Source organism: Tachysurus fulvidraco, chromosome 26 (assembly GCF_022655615.1).
Source record: "Tachysurus fulvidraco isolate hzauxx_2018 chromosome 26, HZAU_PFXX_2.0, whole genome shotgun sequence".
Taxonomy (NCBI): Eukaryota; Metazoa; Chordata; class Actinopteri; order Siluriformes; family Bagridae; genus Tachysurus; species Tachysurus fulvidraco.
Window position 1 is genome coordinate 7165290 of NC_062543.1, and position 22904 is coordinate 7188193.

The 22904-nt window shown below is 41.4% G+C and overlaps 1 protein-coding gene across 7 annotated transcripts in view; it reads right to left on the reverse strand.

Moving 5' to 3' along the window:
* zzef1 (zinc finger, ZZ-type with EF hand domain 1) overlaps positions 1-22904 on the reverse strand; it is an 80354-nt gene that overhangs the window by 6498 nt on the left and 50952 nt on the right. For 3 of the 7 annotated variants that reach the window (XM_047809138.1, XM_047809137.1, XM_047809139.1), the window contains exons 49-53: positions 22288-22386; positions 20581-20746; positions 17008-17158; positions 15568-15639; positions 10057-13223 (exon numbers count right to left, since the gene is read on the reverse strand). In XM_047809138.1, the coding sequence (XP_047665094.1) occupies positions 13143-13223; positions 15568-15639; positions 17008-17158; positions 20581-20746; positions 22288-22386 (569 nt within the window). In that variant the 3' untranslated portion in view covers positions 10057-13142. Of the gene's footprint in view, positions 1-10056; positions 13224-15567; positions 15640-17007; positions 17159-20580; positions 20747-22287; positions 22387-22904 lie in introns of those variants that run through there. The other 4 variants (XR_007139583.1, XR_007139581.1, XR_007139584.1 and 1 more) reach the window with 4 other exon arrangements.

Below are 22904 nucleotides of genomic sequence, written 5' to 3' on the forward strand. Positions count from 1 at the left end.
TGGAAATATGTGAGAGATATGAACAGGGCTGTCAAGTTTTGAAGACGGCAAGCGTGACATCTCCACCCAAAAAAAACAACAAAAAAAAAAAACAATAATGGGGGAGTTGTGTTTGGTAAGGATCACTGACCACAATTTAACCAATGTTTAATTTCCATTTATTAATTTTTGTGTGTGTGTGTGTGTGTGAGAGAGAGGGAGAGAGAGAGAGAGAGAGAGAGAGAGATTATGACTGGTGTTGTTTATTGTAAGTGTTTGTTGCCTTTTTGGACCGCTTTATCATTTGTAATGTTGCTCCCATTTAAAACAGTTCGGCTCAAGCCCAGCCATTTTTAGGGTCATGATTGTACCCTCGCTAAAGATTGATATTTTTTCATTGGTTGTTGCGTTAAATCTTACCCAGATAGTGCTATTTTCTGATTGGCTATTGTGTAGCCTCTTTTTTTTGATTGGCTGATAAGTGTCAGGCTCGACTAAGCGGTGCGGACTGATACGTTTTGGACGCTGCGGAATATTAAATATATAATATATAGTCAAAAAGTTTTTCTGCGTGAGAAATACGATGTGGGGGGGGGAGAGCGTGACAAAAGACCAAAATGCGTGACTGACACTCTCAATGCGTGACACTTGACAGCCCTGTATGAATACAGATGTTAGCAGTGATATTTACTTCTGTGTAAGTCAACTCAATGCAATCCGTTTCATGCGTTTGTTAGTACGTATAACATTGACCCTATAAAAGCAAGCTACATCTTCTTGCTCAAGCTTGCGGCTCATAATGTCAGCTCAGACTGACACCAGAAGTGCGATTTCTTACCCAATAGCTAGTCAGTACAATACACTGCAGCCATTATAACAATACTGAAGCTTAATGATTTTTCATGAGTATAGCCTACTAAGAACAATATATTCATAGAAAAGTTCCAAAAGTCAAAAACGGTTAGTTTTTGTCCACACAAACGTTTCAATCTTCAAAGCAAACGCTGATCTCAAACCCATTTCTGCTCTCTGAGATGCCCCAAGTGTTTGTTCATAAAGTGTAAGATTATCAACTGAGGGCAAAACTGAGGGCAAAACCCATTTCACACTGAAAGCCAACAGAGTCCTGACTCATTTTATATCAGAATTGCTGCGCTATAATAATTAATTTGTTTATATTGATTGGAAACGTCTGAAAGTCGATTTCCATTCTGTGACAGTTGTTGTGGTAAAAAGGGTTAAAAAAAACTGAGGGCTCAGAAAGGCTATGATATAAAGACACATTCTCCTGTATCTGGGTTGTTTGTGTAATTGTGCGTGTGTGTGTTTGTGTGTGTGTGTGTTCATACAGGTTTTTCTGACAGGTCCTTGACTGTAGCAGACTCAGCTGTTTATGACAGAAAATAATTAAGGAAGAGCAGGAAGGCGATTTTCTTCTCTTCACCTTCTCCGACATACAGACACTGTAGTAGGAGTTCGTTCTCTTTTTGCTAGTGCTATAGACACAATGTTCGATTTATTTTTTTTTACCTCATAGGCATTTCATTTTCATCATGCACTGTGTAAACTGTCCTCTTTACCTCAGCACTCCTGCTCCTGTGTGCTTCTGTTCCAGCAGAATTAAACATTTACAAAGTTTCCCTGTGCCTCTTTCCTTCAGTGTCAGCAACAAAGACCGGAGAAATTGGCTGTACATAAAATATGTAGTGACCCCTTTTATCTTTTCATATGCTCTTTAGTGAAGTCGATCATATCACCTTTTCCTCAAATGAATCGAGTGTCAGCTTACCTGCTCTTTTTTTGGTGAATAAAAGCTGCTGTGTACCACAACGAGCCAAAAGCACACTGATATCCATTTAGACCGATTCTCGTGTTCCATTTACTGAAATAGATCAATATAACGCCAGCGAGGTGGTTTAATTGGGGGAATTTAGCCATTAGTCAGGCCAATTAAGTAGTTCCCTAAGCTGCGTTATAGGTAAGCGAGAAGAGAGGTCTCAACCAGGGTCTGTGTGAATAAACGTTCATTTTATACCTTTTTTTTTAAATACTTTGAGACGGTTCTATTCAGGTACATCTTTGTACAAAATAATAGAAATGTACCATCAATTACAAGGTTGCCCACTTTGTCTGACAAAAGCAGGCAAATGCTTTTTAAAACCAGCCAAATAATCAAAAACCTTTGATTTTTATTATACATCATGGCACTATGAATTATAAGTACACTCAGGGGTGAGTTGAGCATTTCCACTCTATATATGCTTTTAGGATAGATACTGTATATACTGTATATATGTATATATACATATATCTGGCAACAGTGATCAGTGATATTAAGAGCTTTAAAGAGAACAAATAGTTTTAAAGGTAATTTACATCCTTTCAAATAAAGGAAAAGCGGATTATATTAATGGTGGAAGTACATTAATATACTGTTGCTAATAAAATGAAATATATATATCACTGTGCTTTGAAATGGATATACTGTATGTGTATTGCTTATAACGAGAGAGAGAGAGAGAGAGAGAGAGAGAGAGAGAGGGAGGGAGAAAGAGCCTACCTACACTCATGGCATTATGGTGAAGGTCATGACCGCGATGCAGCACCGATTACTGCAGCTGGAATCATGACTGCAATTGAAAACTCCGTAAAGCTGTGCGCACTGAGTCCATATGATTCTCTCACCGTTTCTGTTTAACCCACCATTGTGATCATCTCTGTCTATCTTCATTTCACAAACTGCTGACTCATATTTCTGTCCAAGTCCCTCAGTAAAGTTTTAGAGCACTCTTCTTCTGTCCTCTTTTGTTAGACATTTCATACCCTGGTTCATTTTGATGAGCCGCAGTGCTGTAGGAACACAATCGACTTTTTAGGGGGTTTTACTGCTACTACGGTTGGGTGCTGCAAAAAACACTCACACTCACACTCACACTCACACACTCACACTCACACACACGCACGCACGCACGCACGCTCGCACGCACGCACGCACGCACGCACGCACGCACGCACACACGCACACACGCACACACGCACACACACACACAAAGCCAGTCTCTTCTTTAACAAGCACTGCAATGTACTTACTGTAGGCAGTGGTGCATTAAGGCTGCATTAGCATTCGCTGCATTTTTGTACTTCAGGAATGTTTCAAGCAAAACTTCATTTAAAAAACAAATGTATTGTAGAATATCAGTGCTCATAGATTTTATTCATTGTTAATAACATTTTGGTTAAATGGTTAAAAAGCACCCTAAAGGCATCCCATTGGTTGATAAAACGTGGCAAAATGCAGAAAGTGTGATGAAATGCCCTAGTGTCCTTCAACAGGAATAATTGTAATGAACCTCTAGGGTGCCTATGTACACAAAAATATGATAGATTGCCCACTAGGGTGATGGAGTGCCCTGTAGGCATTCCCTAATGTGTAAGATGTGATGAAATGCCCTAATGGTTCCCTTCCGGGGAAGAATATGCAATGCCATGCTCTAAATACTCTGCTGCATGCATGAAAGTGCCCTCCAGGGTGACCTTACAAATGAAGATGATGTGATGGAGTGCCATATATACGTTTCCTTTACATGTGATGTGACATACAGCTAAGTACGGTGACCCATACTCAGAATTCGTTCTCTGCATTTGACCCATCCAAAGTGCACACACACAGCAGTGAACACACACACACACACACACACCGTGAACACACACCCGGAGCAGCCATTTATGCTGCGGCGCCCGGGGAGCAGTTGGGGGGGTTCGGTGCATTGCTCAAGTCAAGTCATCAGCAGCCCGAGACTCGAACCCACAACCTTAGGATTACGAGTCAGACTAACCATTAGGCCACAACTTGCCCATACATGTAAGATGTGATGAAGTGCCCTAATGAGTGCCCTTCCAATGCAGACAATTGTGATGCAGTGCCCTGTAGGCTAACCAACCTGCATGCACAAAAGTGTCCTATATGATTCTTTTACATGTAAGGAAACATGATGAAGTGGGTAAAGTAAAGCTTTTATGCAGTGCCCTATAGTCTCCCTGCATGCAAGAAAGTGAGATGAAGTGCCCTTTAGGGTGCCTCTAGAATAGCATAATGCACAAGTTAATGCCCTCCAAGTGCCCCTGTTTGTTTTATTTACACTACAATATTTAATGTTTGGGTGTGAGTAAGCCAAAATCAGCAAACAAACCCTATTTCTACTCAAAGCCATATGGTTAACAATGATGCCCGCGGTTTATAATCATTATCTTTGGCACAGGAAGGTGAGGACAAACATACGAGAAGCTAATGGAGCAATAACGCTCGGAAGATGAACGACTTTAATAAGCCATTGCAGCTAATCGACTTCATTAAACAGAAGAAGCAACAATTTGGTAGCTCATGAACAGTATGCTCTCGGCAAAATCGTTCAGCTGTCCATGCTTTTTTATTTTTGTTCGCTCTGTCAGTTTGTTTTGTTTCTTGTGCCTGCTGCAAGTTTATAAGCTGTCTAAACAAGACCTCGGTGAATCTGAGGTCCATGAGCAATTGTTTACTGGAAAATGTTGTTAGCAATTACAACGGTGTGTATTACATTACATGTGGTTTATCCATGAACTGGTCTAATTGCACTCTAATAAAATGTCCTTTTTGCTCATTATCTTATAATCAGGAAACATTGATGGTCCCATTGATGGAACTAGCACAGCTCACAGGCTGAAACTCACTGGCTTGGAAGAGGAGAAGATATAAACCTTGCTGTGTGAAGAAGGTAAAAGAGCTCTAGAGTGATAAATCTACCATCCAATAATCTAGGATTGCTAAAAACCCAAAAACCCAAGCGATGCTAAATCTAGCTTCTAAATTTTATGTGTGAAATTCTCCTCTATCTGGATTTAAAAGCGAGGTATAAAAACAAGCATAACCCGGGTTTAAAAGCTGTGTGAAAAGCACAAAAAAGGAATGCCTGCAGGGGTATCGACATCATGTACTATTCACTACTACTATTAGTAAACATTATTATATAACAAATTATTCAAGTGTCAGACATTCTAATGTTTATTCTGGTAGAGCTTTCATAGGATTCCCTGGTGCTCCAGGGAACTGACCCAGCTACAGAGTCAAGTCAATTCAAGTCAAGAAGCTTTTATTGTCATTTCAACCATATATAGCTGACGCAGTAAACCTGGGTGCTACATAAAACAAAGACAGAGCTAAGGACTTAGTAAGTTAGTCCTAGATACATAAAGTGCATCTGTGCAAGCTGGAAAATTAAGAAAAACTTGTGTTTAAATCAAATATGTGGATTAGATGATCTGCTGTGACAACCCCGAACAGAGAGCAGCTGTAGGAGAACAACAACCTTTTACTACAGGTACTTTGGTTTGAGAGAAACCTTAAAAAGGGACATTTGTGTCAATATTTCTTCATGATACCCCAAAGTTAACAACCTTAATGAACTTATCTTTTAAACAATTTAGTGTATGGCAGAAATAAAACTTTTTAAAAAAAAAAAATGCTCCTGTGTGTAGAGTGATACACATACATGGAAAATGATTGGGTCAAATAAAAACTCTGCTCAGGAAGACCTGACAGCGCAACTCCTCTCTAATCAACATGTAGAGCCACACAGTAGCATGTGCAGGTCTGTTTCCTCTGTTTATCAAGAACACCTTTTGCCTTTCAAGTGAAATTCTAATTTTAGAGTTTCCGACACATATTGTGTGTCTGGGGGTGTGTTTGTATTTGGTCGTAAATCGATCTTAATTACAGAGCACACAATGTAGGGCCATATTCTTTTTCTCACTCTTCCATCGCTTTTATTTTACCGTTATGTTTTAGATGCAACAATATGATAATTAGGCCTATTTGCTATTACTGTAAATTACAGTGGGGGTTGCTTTGATCTATGACACGTCATATCATGACTTTCATACATATAATGTCAGTATAAAATGCCAGTTCTCATGGTTTTATTGATTCATTCGTTTGCCTTATTCTCACCACTAGCTAGCTATCTTCTATTACCACCAAAGAGAAAGCTTGTGATGCATTCTCTGACTCACAAGAAGTCAGACACCTCAATCTGTTGCTCATGCTACATTCATTCATTTTCTACCGCTTATCCGAACTACCTCGGGTCACGGGGAGCCTGTGCCTATCTCAGGCGTCATCGGGCATCAAGGCAGGATACACCCTGGACGGAATGCCAACCCATCGCAGGGCACTCACACACGCCGGACAATTTTCCAGAGATGCCAATCGACCTACCATGCATGTCTTTGGACCGGGGGCTTTAACCGAAGTACCCGGAGGAAACCCCCGAGGCACGGGGAGAACAACTCCACACACAAGGCAGAGGCGGGAATCGAATCCCCAACCCTGGAGGTGTGACGCAAACGTGCTAACCACTAAGCCACTGTGCCCCCCTTCTTATGCGACATAACATGGTAATTAAAAAACACTTTCACTAACTGCCCATTTTATTAGCTACCAGTTGCCTGTGACTACAGATTGTACTGATTGCTAGAAGATAAGGTAACACCTTCCTCCCCACTTCGAGAATAAGTATTTCCTTGATTTCGACGTAGTTTCACAAACTGTCTGTTGACATACATTTACATTGCACCTTATTAAAAAGAGATTTATGTACTACTTATACTTGTCGGTGTGTTTTTGTTTTGGATTAGAATTACCACCTAGAGAGTAAGTCGATCACCACGGTATACTTGATTACTGAATAGGAATCATATTTTTAAAGTAAAAAAGCATTTTCTTTGAGTTCCTGTCAAAGCCATGAGATCACTTTATGTGCCCAACTTTCCAGCGAAAGCATTTGTAATACGCCAGCCATAATTACAGGAATGGATAGAAGAATAAAAGCATACCAAAATGAATAGTGTTTTATATGTGCCTGTTTTGACTCCTAGGTTCAGCGGAGAGTAGGAAGATTAGTGGGTCAGCCTTGTTTGTTTCTGTGTTCCTTAGTCTCTGTAATTTGTGAGGATGTGAACGGCACATTTTTATTAACACATCAGTCTCTTTAAATACTAAATCAGTTATGAGTGGAGGATCAAATGAGATTAAAACGAAAAGACAAGTGGGTCTCGGCTGGCTCCCGTACTACAGTCAGTCATTCCTCAGCCATGTTGCAAAATCTGGGTTGAAGGGTCTAACAGAACTCACATGGCTTATTTAAACAAGCATGCTTCACAGGAAACAACACCCACCGCCCTTATCATCTCAGGCGAGAGGCAGGAAGTAGGTCTCATTATCATCACGAATCCCGATTTCACGTATAGTACACAAATGCACAAGGCAAGTAGGCAGCCATTTTGTGATAATGAAAACAGGCACTGAAATAAACATGTAACTGGATGTGCCACAGTTTGTTTGTATTTTTATATCCTCTGTCTGATTATACTCTTCTGGACTTTGTGAACTTAGTGAAAGGGAAGAAAGTGTATAAAAGCTTGTTCTAAAAGTGGGGGTGTGTGTACAGTTCATTTGTGTGGGAAGCGGGGGATGGGCAAAGTGATGCCAAATTTGCTGAGGTAACTTTCTCCTTACTTGTGTGTGTGAAACAAATTAAGAAAAGAAAGGAAAGAGTTGGTGCTGTGAACATGCACCTGCTGCAGAGAGATGCTCCAATAACCTCTTTTTAACGCTCTCGAAGGACAAATGATATAACCGCAGAGTTTCATTTTCAGCTCACTCGAGGGAGGGGTACAGCATAGAGATCAAGACCTGGGCTTTACACGTGAGACAAACAGAAAAAGACACAGAGGGCAGGCAGAGGCAGAGAAAGAGAGAAGAGAGAAAAGAGAGAGAGGACAGCAATTCACTTCAGCAAGCACTGAGCACTGCACAGATAAACTGGGATACGTGAGAGAAAAAAGAAGCCATTTGCCATTTTCAGAACCTCATCACAGCTTATGAGATAAATTGTAAAATTCCCTTAACACCTATACCAAACTTAAATGATGTATCTCTGTAGTTCAATTCACAGTCCCATATATTAATTCACAATAATGTAATGTATATACCGGAAATTCAGAAACTTTTATCAAAAACTAGCTATACCAGATAGAAAAGGAACTATATTCAATCCCGTTATAACTATATACAAAACCTTTAAGGAGGTTTTTGAAGAAAAGAGAAGTCTAGAATTTAGCAGAACTGATTTCTGGTCCAGAAAAACACATAACATAAATTGTAGAAACTAGCCAGATCAATGGCTAGTTTACATGTTAGTATTCTACATCATACTGTACTTTAGCTTAGGTATCATATGAATATTTCTACTGTATATGTTTAGAAAAACACATGAGACATTAGACACTGCCACTTTAACTGACTGCAAAGTGATAAAGTAACAGCTTTCTCTGATCAATATGCTCTCTCTTTAAAAGAGGTGTCAGGATTTTCAAATGCTAATCGCAGCTATGGATGTTTCAACTCCCAGATATTTCAGTTCTTAGTCTTTTTTGTAATATATATGTAAGTATTATTATCTGCCAAATCATGTTCCTCATAAGTGATAAAATGTCTTCAATACTTCAATAGTAGGTAGTTTGACTCGACCCTGTAAGACAATTTGATTCTCTAAGGACAAGAGAACCCTAATAGACCTTTATATGGCTTAGCTGTATAAGTTGTCACTCGGGTGAACCTAAAGTGCCATCTAGGTGATATGTTTGGTACACAATTAATGAGTGGAGCCCATTTGCTGCTTAAAGTTCACCTAAACAATATGGTGGTCCTATGGTCATGGACAATATACACAAGGCTGACAAAATCTAAATAGCAGCCTAGATTTCAGACAGTAAATATGTATTTTTTTTTACATGTATCTGCTCCAAAAAAGCGTAGGCACAAAATACTTAAACACAGATGGGGTTTCAGAGCCCACCTTCAATGCGTAGACCATCACATGACCCCAGAGGACACGCAAAAAAGATGAACAGCTCTAAACACAATGGCAAATCCTGTTCAAAGCTGAATCATTCTAAAACATTTGCATTCCTCCTCCTTTTCCTGGGTGATATTTGTCAGTGTCGTTGCTACGAGCAAGCTTTACAGCATCATAGTGTCATGGGTTATTTCGAATTTATACAACCCACCACCACAGATTCCCTTCTGTTGACATTCACCATCCTCAACCCACTGTATTCTCAAATTCTCAGAGTGGCCAACAGAGATAGATGGACAGAGCGAGTGAGGAGGATGGAGTGATCGAGGGAGAGAGAGAAAGAAAGAGAGGCAAGGCTGACTCAGAGATGTGGGGGCTGTTCGAGTGCAGTACTGCACTGAATCATCAACATCTTATTCAATATATTGCATATCAGGTTTTATCACTCAAAACGTTAGCATCATCGCTTGGGCTTTAACATGTCCCCCATTCACCCTCTACGCATGGATGGAGACATAGTGGGAGGGAAAAACAAGTGGGAGACTAGTATTGAGAGAAAAACAGAGATGTAGAAAAAAAAAAAAGTATGAGATCGGCTGAAGTAAAGATGCACACATTCATTCAGGTGATGAAGAATGTGTTTAATTCAGTAAGAGTGCGGGTGTAAGAACCTCCAGGATATATGAGAGAGAGAGAGAGAGAGAGAGAGAGAGAGAGAGAGAGAGAGAGAGAGAGAGAGTGTGAGAGAGAGAGAGAGAGAGAGAGAGAGAGAGAGAGAGAGAAAGAGCACAAAAAAGAAAAAAGTGACATGTAATACTATAGAGGACTCAGGGACAACAATAGTAAAAAGCAACAGATGGTTTACATTCTAGGAGGGTACAAATGATGACATAGAGAATTATTTGCAGTGGATACGAGATGTTGTATTAAAGGGTGGATCACCATGTTTGCTTAACTTGAACACACACATCAGTGAGACATAAAGGAACAACTGAGACAGAAAATAAACTCACTATACCACCAGTGATCTCGGACATACAAAAATAATAGGGATGCATCCATACAGATACATTCAATATCTGATTGCTCTGACATGTTCACGTACTCCTCCTCATCCTCGTTTATCAAAATGCTCCGATCCTAACAGCTACCGTCAGGCAAACCAACCTGCTTTTCCATGCAACAGTTGATATGAAATGACTGATCTTTATATGTGTCTTGATCAACAATTGAAACAAAGACTACATTATACAGGGTTACTACAGCAATGTCCTACAACAACACAGCTTTACAGAAATTGAAAAAAACCAGGATGTAAACTTTAACAACAAAAAAAAAAATTTGGCAATTTATCCTAAATGAATAAGCCAGTGGCAACAGTGGGAAGGAAAAACTCCCTAGAATATAAATCGTTTCCCCGTCTAGAACTGTGTACTACATGCTTAATAGGTACACATACAAAATTACATAACCAGGAAATTCATTCTAGTTTTAATGTAAAGTTTATTTTGTTGAAGTTCTGCTCATTGGCCACTTATGAAGACTTGACAACACCAGAACAGTAACACGGTGTGCAAGCAGAGAGAGCGAGCGAGAGAGCGAGAGAGAGAGGCCGATGGGAGCACACAGCAGCAAGCGTGGTCGATAAAAATAAGTGCCCAAGGTGTGCACACACCAAGGTATTTGAGAATATGGAGCAGTGAAGAGAGCATGAAAAGAAACTGGGATATGAGGGAAAGAGAGAGAGAGATTAAACAAGAAGAGCAATTCTCTTCAGCGAGCACTGAGTCCTGTACACTTCAGATCTACACTTTGTACCAAAAGTACGATTCATGTCTCCTTATATTGTTTTCTGTCCATGTTTTCACTCTGTTGTTCTCTGTTTAACTCAGAGGGTTAAAGATACCTGCTCTCTAGTAAAGATACAAAAAGAGGGTCAATAAAACCTTCTGTGACGTCCATGTTGATTGGCTCGGGAGTTAAGATCAGTCTAGATTACGGTAGGCCGGCGGTTCAAGGCCCTGCATCACCTAGCTGTCGTTGCTGGGCTCTTGATTGATGCCCTTGACTCTCTATCATGCTGTATCATTTCTGACCATGTGCCCTGACCCATACGTCCTAAAAAGCTGAGATATATAAAGACAAGAATTTCACAGTGCTGTAATGCAGATGTGACAAAAGGCTTCTTCTTGTGAACTGACACTAAGAATTAACCTCAATTAATTATAATGTATTGTGTAAAAGTGTAGTATTAAACATAAACCATCTGAAAATCTGGTATCGATGCATCCCTACAAAATATCAATCTTTAATTTACTGTTTTTCCTTTAAAAAATAAGAAAAGAAAAGCAGAAAGCCATGAAGCATCGACTGCATTTTAATTAAAAACTCAAGTGCCGTGACATACAAAATCAAGAGTTAAATCTTAACCCAGAACAATATATTAAATAATTTGGATTTATTATGGGGAGTGAGTTGATATGAAATTTTTTTTTCCTATATATAACATAACTATTTACATTCATGTCAATTTTTAATTCACATGAAACATCAACCGAGTAATGGGTGAAACCAAATAGAAAAAAAGGATGACATTCATGAAAATAATAAGAATCATTTAAAAAAAAAAAAAAAAAAAAAAGATTTCAAATTAAAGCCATAGATTTTTCATTTTAAAAAAATAACGGTTATGTTCTTTTACAATGAAATGACAAATCAAGATTGCTTCATTTCAAAACATAGGCACATGAATTTATTCAGATCTGAGGCTTTGAGAGACTGAAGTCTTCTTGGCAGCCATCTTGAGAGTGAAGTTCAGGCACCGAAAGCAAAATGCTCTGTATACATACTTGCATTTCTTTTTTTTTCTTTTTCTTCTTGTAAACAAACTTACTGACGACTAAAGGGTCTGTGTTTAACCTCAACCGTTTCTATCGATCCCTATCCTCAGTCAGCAATGCAAAAATACCTTAATGTCTATTGTTTTATCATCCAAATATCCTGTCAGAAGATCCGCACTACTGGAACTACTTCCGGAACGTTCCTTGACATTAATTTTTTTCTTTCAGGCGAGAAGTTTCTTTGGCGTCAACGACTATTTACCTTAATCGTTTTCTAGTTCAAACCCACTAAAATAAAATCCAAAAAAATTGTTTTAATCACACCTCTGCTTGTTGATATCCTATGTAATAATAAAAAACAAACAAACAACTAACTAACTTGTAAACTCCTAACACCAGGATTCAAATAGCAATTCCCTTAATCTAATTAGTCTAACTGTTCAAACCAGAAAAAAAATATTAAGCAGCATATTAAAAACAACAACAAAAAAAAAAACCCCAACTAAGATTATTTCATTTTCAGGTCCGAGGCCGTCCCTTATTCTGAACCAGTCGGTTTACTGATCGCTTTAAGGCTACAGTTTCCTGTGGCACATCGAAACGACCTCCCAAGCGCAAATACATGTAGAAGAATGAGTTTTCAAGTGATGGATATATAACAGTATACAGGTGATGTGAACATTCATAATAATGTTCATAATAATAATAGTATTCATAATAATTAAAAAAAAAAAAACTTTAACTTTGTTAAAGTCGTTTTGTAAATTTGTGAATAAACTGTTCGGAGCGGCTCTCTGAGGCTGTCGCTGGTTTGGACCCGAGTCTCAGGCCACCCTGACGGATGAGGCTGTGTGAGTCGCTTGTATTTTTAGGGCCGAAAGCGGTGAGAGGTGACCTGCTTTCAGCCTAATCGATTGTCTCGCCCGAGGTGCGCTTGATGAGGAGCATAAATAAAGGGAGGAAAGAGCGACTCTGCTGAGGGAAACGCTGGGAAATTTGGCACGCGTCACCGCTGCCCGGCTTTCAGAACTGGAGCTGGTTCAAGTAAGAAATGAAGAGGGCGATTAATAGAAGAAAAAAAAAATAGGAGGAAGAAGAATGCTCTTGAGTTCTTGAGAGATGCCTTTGGCCCGTCCGTAATGCTAATTCTGATGACATCGACTAAAATGACACGACAACAAGGGTAATTCTCTCAGTGTCCCTTAATTAAGGAGGGCTCCGGTTTCTGGAAGACGCTGCATACGTGTGTGTGTGTGTGGTTGTGTGTGTGTGTGTATGAGTGTGAGTTTGAGAGAGAGAGAGAGAGAGAGAGAGAGAGAGAGAGAGAGAGCGAGCGAGCGCACTGGGGCTTTCCTGGAACACCTTTTACCTGCCTGCTATAAGGCAGCGATGGAGGACACACGCTGCGCCGACAGCCCCGATTTTCCCCGTCTCAGGGAGAAACATTCAGCAGTCTGGTGGATTTATTTGGGTAATTGATGGCCAAGCTGATGGCAGCGATGTTCTTCAGTGCCTGCGCCATAAAGAATTAGAAAAAAAAGACATAAAAAAGAAAGAGAATGAAGGTGAGAACAACATCCTGAGGGATGATTAAGTAAAAGAATATGGCAGGTAATTCACCAGACTGTGTTACACACCTACGCAGTAATCAACCACACAACTGACACTTTTGTTGGAAACGTGCACTTAATAACATTTCTGGCACAGGAATAAATAAATAATATATATAAAAAAAATTGTTTTAGCCAAAACTAAAGTATGAGTATTTAAGCAGCCTACACTGAGCACAACACAACAACACAAACAACACGGTCATCTTCCCACCTCTTCTGATCACATCCGTGCGGGATAATTACTAAAAGCATAAGAGATAACCACAACCCACACACACACGCACGCACACACACACACGCACGCACGCACCGCACACACACGCGCGCGCGCGCTCAAAGATGCATCACGTCAGCTTCGGCGTCTCATCGTTTGACAGTCACGCTGCAGAGGCAGCGATTGTTGTGTTGTCGAAAACATTTCAGTGTTTCGGTGATTCACAGGGGACACAAACTCGCAAGGTTTGTGATTTGATTTTATATCTGATCCTGATGCGAGACCATTTCTAAGTGCCAATGGATTCTAGCAAAAAACTTTAGCAAGGCAGAAAGATAAGGGAGTTCAGGAAGAACAGGAAGTGCTCATGGCACGTGATGTTCAGTTAGAGCGAGTCTGCATCCGTGACAGCCTCGGATTCCTGCTCTTCGCTGGAAGGAGCTGAACCTGATGCGGACGACTCCTGTTGTAGCTCATCCAGCTGGAGATTTGATGTTTAGAGCATGCTGAGATGCTTCTCTGCTCACCACGGCTGTACAGAGTGACTACGTGAGTCACAATATTTTTTCTACATGAACATTGCCACCTGCACTCGCTCAATACTGTCTATCATCATTACGTGCTTTAAAAGCTTCATCTCTCCTGTTTTGTTGTCAATCTGTTTTTCTTTTGTCACTTTCTTTCCCCAGAAGCAGTTCTGAATTTACGCTCTGCTGCTAACACGCACGTAACCGACGGCGCGGTCTGATTTTTAATACGGATGTCTCCGGGATAGTCTCTGTTTCTAGACAAGCCTCCCACACCGAGCACACATTTCAGGCTGTTATATTAAACCCAATCCAGCGGCATTGAACGAACGTTATTCCACCGAACGCTGGCACGGAGAAAAAACAAAACAAAACACAGCCGGATTAGTCTCATTAAGTTTTCATGATATGTAGCGTGCTACTTCAGGCTTTAGGCGTATGTAAACATGGTGAAAAGTTGATCTGCTGGATCCATCTCAATTATACGTTAAAAGATCCGGTGAATGTAGTCACGAATGCTCCGGGCTGTACTTTTCCTGCTTAAACCCCACGCATGAATGTTAAAAATGTTTAAATAATAGTATACAATTTCTAACATGTCCATCAAAGTGCTGCTTTAAAGAAGAAATCCACCTTTCGGTTCTATCTTTCTAATCAGAGATTCATTTCTAGAATGGATTTCTGAGCTGACTTTAAATTTGAATCGCTTTACTTTTACGCTTTAACAATTTCAGTGTTTGATCGGGTTCAAAGGCTTCACCTAGCTTACTAGCTGAGCTGTGAGTCGTAAAGCTGCGCTGCATTCTGGAGTCAAAACTTTTGCTGTCTCCTCTGCTTCCTCGTTGGATTTCTCATTGGTTTTGGTGTTAAACTTTGTAGGAAAATTCATTTATTCATTCATTTTCTACCGCTTATCCGAACTATCTCGGGTCACGGGGAGCCTGTGCCTATCTCAGGTGTCATCGGGCATCGAGGCAGGATACACCCTGGACAGAGTGCCAACCCATCGCAGGGCACACACACACACACACTACGGACAATTTTCTAGAGATGCCAATCAACCTACAATGCATGTCTTTGGACCGGGGGAGGAAACCGGAGTACCCGGAGGAAACCCCCGAGGCACGGGGAGAACATGCAATACTCTACACACACAAGGCAAAGGTGGGAATCGAATCCCCAACCCTGAAGGTGTGAGGCAAACCACTAAGCCACCGTGACCATAAGACCCTTGACTTTGAGAATTGGTCTTTGAGCCACACTGTGATGCACAAAATAAATAAATAAATAAACAAATAAATAAAATATAAATCACGTCTTGCATCACACACACACACACACACACACACACACGAGTGTATTATATCAGTGGACTCTTTAACTCAAAAAAAAAACAAAGAAATTCTTTTTTTTCTTCATGCTCGGTCTTCAGTATTCGTGTTTGAACGCTTCCTGTGATGGAGGTTAATATACGCAGACTGGAGAGGAGGAAGCTGGTCTTACCTGAGCTGTGTGCGTTACGAGTTGTTCGTTGGTTGTCAGAGCGAGGAGATACTCCTGAAGTATGCCTTGCTCCTGAAAACAAAACAAACGAGTCGTCAGAAGAGTTTAGACTAAAACTCCATGCCTAAATCATCCATTCTCAAACAAGTCCGGACGTCCCATTGATACTGTGTACAAACTCTTTAAATTTCAGCACAACGTCCTGGAACGCATTCACGTACCGATCACCAGGGTAACATCTACTTAATCATCCGATGCAATAAACATTATGATCGACGCCAGCACTTCGGTCATCCCTTATCTTCATCTATTTTTACACAGACAAATGGATTTTCCAACTGCATTTATTCGCCAGTGATGAAGTGATGGGCACGCAGACAGAGCAGCGACTTAGGACACAGATAAGAAGCCTGCGATGTTTATAAAGAGAGACTAAAAGTGGGATTGTGGCAGAAAAATGTCCGTGGCCCTGATTCAAGCCAGACTTCTCTTGGTGTGTCTGAGCTGTGTGTGTGAACCGCTCCAGGCTTTAATGCCATCTACGGTAACAAGATGCACGTTCCTCATGAACGCTTGTGGAACGTTGATTGTGGAAGTGTTTAGTGTTGATTTCTATTTATTTATTGTTTGTCACTACCCGTGTGTCCTTCAAGAACTTCTGCTGTTCCTGGTGAAACAGGCTGGAGTTCCACAGAGCCTGCTGTACATGCTGCAGGGGAAACATGGCAAGGGTTCTTTAACCCTCATAGAACTTTATTTAAACCTTATCCTTATATTACACACAATGTATGAGTTTGTATTGAGTGTGCATTTCAGGGCAGTGTGTGTGTGTGTGTGTGTGTGTGTGTGTGTGTGTGTGTGCGTGTGTACACATGTAATCATGTAACAAACATGTTTTACTAAAAGCTGTCAAGATGTGCTACTGCCCTCTAATGGAGTTCTTTTCTTCATTTCTCTCTTGCTCTTTCAAACACAGACATACAGTATATATATATATAGATACACGCACACGCGCGCACACACACACACACATATACTGAATATAGACACACGCACAGACACACACACACATATATACTGTATATATATAGGCACACACACACACACACACACACACACACACACACACACACACACACACACACACAGAGACACATATATAAACACGCGCATAAACACACACACAGTTCTTTGTTCAGGTGAGCAGGTGGACGAGATAAGCAGAGTGTGTTCAGCACACCTAGAACTTATACACTGAGTAATGTAATGCACACAAACTCTCATGACACAAAGTAGATGTTAGTTCTTGAGAATGGTAACACGTGTGTGTGTGTGTGTGTGTGTGTGTGTGTGTGTGTGTGTGTGTGTGTGTGTGTGTGTGTGAGTGTGAGTGTGCGCATGAGCGCGTGTGTGTGAGTGAGAAGAAAGTTAGAATCTCACCATGGCTTTGGTCTCAGCAACGAAAAAGAGTTCAGTGAGAGCTCGATGAAGTGGCAACAGGACGGTGATGCTGGTGGGATCATGATTTACTCCACTTTCCATTGTGGTAAAGAGCTGCCACAGTGGCCTGAGCAGGGTCAGATCGCAGCCCCTGCAAAACACACACACACACACACACACACGTCTGTGTAAATTCCTTATTTTTCATTATTAATGCCATTCATAATAATCGCTCTGCTCTACAGAGACTAACAATAACCATGACCTCAATAAGCAAAAGCAATCCTTACAGCTCGTTTAGAACTCATTTCTAATTACATTTTCCTTCTATCCATTTGGGAACACGTTAGTCACTATTAAGATATTAAAACTCTCTCTCTCTCACACACACACACACACACACACACACACACACACACACACACACACACACACACACACACACACACACACACACACACACACACACACAGACACAGTTGGTTGAACATCACAGGAAAGACTAACTTATTTGAAATGATTTAAAACTATTAGTAGTTGAATATTAATGAAACAATGACGCGCCCCACACTCTAAGAGACCGTTAGCTCCAGCAACACATTCATGTGTTCATATCATATCAACTACAAAATCGAAAGCTGAATCGTTCTCTTCTCTTTTAATAACAAGCTTCCAGAATCATCATCTTGAGGTTTCAGATTCATTTGGACCTTTAGTGAGGTTTCCTTTTTTTTTCTTTCCCCTACCTTTGCATTTCATAGGCTTAAAATCTGTAGTTTTTTCCCACAGCAGTAAGTTAGTCCATGTAGAAAATGACGTCCTATTCGCTGGACATAATCACTGCATAGGGTAAGATAGGTCATGTGCCAGGTTCCCAACAGAGTCATTTGAAAGTCAGCTACAGAAGAAGCTTTTTTATTTTAATATTCGGTTTTAAATATTGTTTTTAAGGACAAGTATGTAGATGCATGGCCCCTATTTTTGTTATTATTATGATGATGAAATCTTGCACAGTGATGGAGGACAGTTTCAGCTACCTTACACCACAAATAGGGCAAATATAAATATTCTTATAACCCCAATCGGGTCTTCGACAAATCCACTAGTTTTATGTGTGTGTGTCTATAATGTGAAAGTTTATGTGACAGTAAAGCAGTTAAACAGGAAGTGAGGGTATTTCTTGGCACCAGTGTGTGGTATTTAGACTCAAACTTCTAATGCGAGTGAAGGACCAGGACTTGGCACTTCACAGAAAGTGAGACCAAATCTCAGCGATGTTTTTACATTTATACATCAAGCCCAAAAACTGGCAGAGATGTTAGCGAAAGGAAACTTGTGAGGGCTTCAGAAACCAGTAACTGAGGAAATATCTCAGCAACGACTTGATGTACTGCCATTACATTTAGCAAATCTTCCTAGGTTTTGGTCTTCGCTTGTCAGCACTAAGTGGCAGAGCGACACACACACACACACACACACACACACACTCATACATACATACAGTTTTAGTTTTACTCAATTAAACAACCAACAAATTAATAAACAGACAAATACATAAGTGTGTGTGTGTAAATAAAGTATTCCTCTATTGAAGGTCATTTTGCTGAAAAGAAATGTGAGTAAAAGTGGAACAAATACGTCACTATTGTGGAAAATCTGGATAGTATTCAAATTAAAATTCAACAGAATGAGGACATGAAAAACTCACGCTGTGAGGTGTAGGTACGAGAGGTCAGATATGTACATAGATATGAACACACACACACACAAACAGAGAAAAAGAATGAGATCATTCTTTCTTTAATAAGCACACAGTCATCTGCTGTAATTCAGTGCTCTGGCTGACTGCTGCACCACTTTCAGCCACAGGTGGGCAGGGAGCCATTTGCATGGTCTATTCCTCCAACCTCTTATTCATCTGACACCACAGACCATAATATCCACATTTTAGAGCAACACACACACACACACACACACACACACACACACACACACACACACACACACACACACACACACACACACACACACACACACACACACACACACATACACACACATACACACACACACACACACACACACACACACACACACACACACACACACTGCTGGAGATGATCATGTCCTGGAGTCCAGACACCATGGAAAACATGCAAATCATCTCACTGGCATGTGAACCCATCGTCATGGCAACAATCAAGAGGGGAAGCATGTGGCTTGTGCTTTATGCAAAAGCTTTGTAAATCTGAAGCCCAGGCGTGTTCTCTCTCTCTCTCTCTCTCACACACACACACACACACACACACACACACACACACACACACACACACACACGTCAACTTATTAAACGAGTAGCTCACATCCTTCTGGATGCCTATACATGAGGTAATGAGGGAACTCCACTCCCTTTACTCTGAATCTGGGATCAGTCGAGTTTTCTAAACACACTAAGTTTGGTAAACACACACAGCTGCCTGCTGCTATGATGTTATACAATAGAGTTGAGTAGAGAAGGAAATAACAATAAATAAATATATAAGGAGTATCATTAAATCTATTTATATATATATATTTTTCCCCAAAAGGTACCTGATTCTTTATTACTGTCAAATTTGACCATTTTTGTCTAGATTCCCTTATTTATGTCATCAAATTTGACTTTTATCTGTCTCCTTTCACAGATTGTTCTTTACTACTTTGTCTTATGAGAAGGCATACAACTGTAATGTCTATTGCTGAATTAGAAAGTGATGAGAAATGACCTCTTACCCTACGCCCATTTAGTGACTCACTGCTCCTTACCCAGCGTGCCCCTCTCCTTACCCAGCGTGCCCCTCTCCTTACCCAGCGTGCCCCTCTCCTTACCCAGCGTGCCCCTCTCCTTACCCAGCGTGCCCCTCTCCTTGCCCAGCGTGCCCCTCCCCCTTACCCAGCGTGCCCCTCCCCCTTACCCAGCGTGCCCCTCCCCCTTACCCAGCGTGCCCCTCCCCCTTACCCAGCGTGCCCCTCTCCTTGCCCAGCGTGCCCCTCCCCTTGCCCAGCGTGCCCCTCCCCTTGCCCAGCGTGCCCCTCCCCCTTACCCAACGTGCCCCTCCCCTTGCCCAGTGTGCCCCTCCCCTTGCCCAGCGTGCCCCTCCCCTTTGCCAGCGTGCCCCTCCCCCTTACCCAGTGTGCCCCTCCCCCTCTCCCCGCGTGCCCCTGCCCTTGCCCAGCGTGCCCTTCTCCTTACCCAGCGTGCCCCTCCCCTTGCCCAGCGTGCCCCTCCCCTTGCCCAGCGTGCCCCTCCCCTTGCCCAGCGTGCCCCTCTCCTTACCCAGCAGAATCGAGACACATACACCATGAACACACACACCACGAACATACACCACATATTCATACACTTGCTCAATAGGTTTGTAATAATTCCATATGCACCTATGTATATTACTCATATAACTTTGCTTTGGTAACAGTGTGGGTTTACTTTCTTGCCAATAAAGCAGTGAACTGAACAGAAAGAGGAGACTCGGTGTGTGTGTGTGTGTGTGTGTGTGAGAGAGAGAGAGAAAGAGAGCTGTAACTAACACATACCACTGAGTAGGACACTGCAGTATCCGCAGCAGCAGGTGAATTGCCTTTAAGCGCTGACTTCCTGTCTGACGACAGGCCACGCTCACCTGCCATTCCCAGATGACCGCCAGCGGCAGATGGGCCAGAGCCTGGTCATCAGCCAACATCTGCTTCAGGATCTCAAAACCTGCATTTGGACAAGAATAAAGCAGAAAAGTTGATTATTAATGCTCTTTCTGGATCAGCGACAAGACTAAATGACTGTAAGCAACATTAATCTGTGAAATAAGATTTTAAAAGTGACTCCGCGTGAAGATTTCCTTAGTAGTAAAGCCGTCCCATACAGACACATCTTCAGAGCTATACCAACTCGTACGTCCTGGTTTCGCTCACGCTGTACCTGAGCAGGATGGGTAAACAAATAAAGCCAGTGTACTTAGGTATGGTTTATTTGGAAGCTGGAAATGTGGGATTTCCAAATGAGCCACATGGGCAGTTGGAGATTAGAGTACTGAGATAATAGATCAGTTTTAGCCATTCGACTGGATTCAGAGAGATACTCAGAACTAAAAGTATGTTGCTTAGCACGTTTAAGGGGGTTTTTACACCTGGTCACTTCATGCGTTTTCTGTGATCCGATATCTATCCGATGGTAAAAAGACCAGGTGTAAATGCCCTCCGAAACGGTTTCGAGACGGATATAAATCCGATCGCTCAAACCCCTTCAGGAGGTGGTCTGGGACGCGTTTCAGATGAAACTGGACAGATGTAAATGCATGTGGTTGTTCAAGCCACATACGTCAGCGCTATACTCCTCCCAAACAGAAGTACGGCACTCGCAAGTGACTCACGAGTCGTTCATCACGCCAGAAACGAATATGTTTTCCCACCAGCGCCGGCTCCGATCTTTCACCCAGGCGTCTTGTTGGGTCTTAGAATGCCCCGGAAATGAGGTGAAATATATTCGCATATAGGGCGGGAATAGAAGGATCGGATCGATATCCGATACGCCGAGACGCATTTATGTGTCCTAATGTAAATGGAACAGTTTTAACAAATCAGATAGGATCAGAGAAAACACATGAAGTGACCAGGTGTAAAAAGGCCCTTAGATTATTGCCAATTATGTACAATGTTGGCTCCTGTACTAGGAACTGTCCTTTTCTGTATTACCACTCATTTTCCACTATTTACCTGAAAGGCCGACGGAAAAGCCAGGGTTGCCAAGTCAATCTCAATTCCCCTTATCATGAGATGAATGACATTAGCATACTTTGTAAAAAGAGCATTTATCCCAAGGATGGAAAATAAAATATATTTGATATTCCTGTATAGACTTATAATTCCAACCCTGGGGCAAAAAGGTGCACGACTCAATTAGTGTGATAATAGTGGAGAGGACGCAGGTGAGGAGAGCGCACCTGCTGCTGTTTAGACAATGACTACAGTAATCAATCACACACACTCAGGAGATGCATGCCAACTCTCTCTCTCACTTTCTCTCTCTGACACACACACACACACAAACACACACACACACACAAACACACACAAACACACACACGAGAGCAGGCAGAGGTAGAAACGGGTCATGCAATTCTGATGGAAATTGACTGGTCCTGAAAGCTATTCTACTAAAAATAGGATAAACAGTGAAAGAAAACAGGCCGTTATTTGAGAACGAGAGAGAGAGAGAGAGAGAGAGAGAGAGAGAGAGAGAGCGCTAACCAGTTTGGAAGCGTCCGCGATGTCCTCCAGTCACAGTGAACTTGTAGCCCCATTCTGTATTACTCATGTCTGACACAAACCTGTAGTGAAGAGTGTCCCCTGTGGCAGAAAAACAAAATAACAATGAAAATCCACACCTTACTACACTTGCCTAATAGTGTAGCTACATAGTGCCATGGAAAAGCATTCACCCTTTTTCAACCGTAAAATGACTTAACTGTGATTAGATGTCATGCATCTACACGGTCTCTAATACTGAAGACCAAAGAGCTATCAATACAAGTCTGGGTTTTCTAGGAAGATGTCGATCAGTGTTTGGATTAAACAATACAATAAATCCATTATTTTAAAACCAGAAAACTATGGCACAACCGTGCCTTAGACTAGAGGAAATCATCCACTGAAACTCCATGACAGGATACGATGTCCACAAGACAACCCAAGCCTGGACACCTCACAATGCCATGTGAAGTCGTTTGAAATCTCATTTGCAAGCCAGGATGGAAATAATGTAGAAAAAGACACTGATGAGACCTAATGAACTTTTTGGTTCTGGCACAAAGCACTAAATTTGGTAGAAACCTAACACTGCTGGTTACGCTGACACCAACATCACG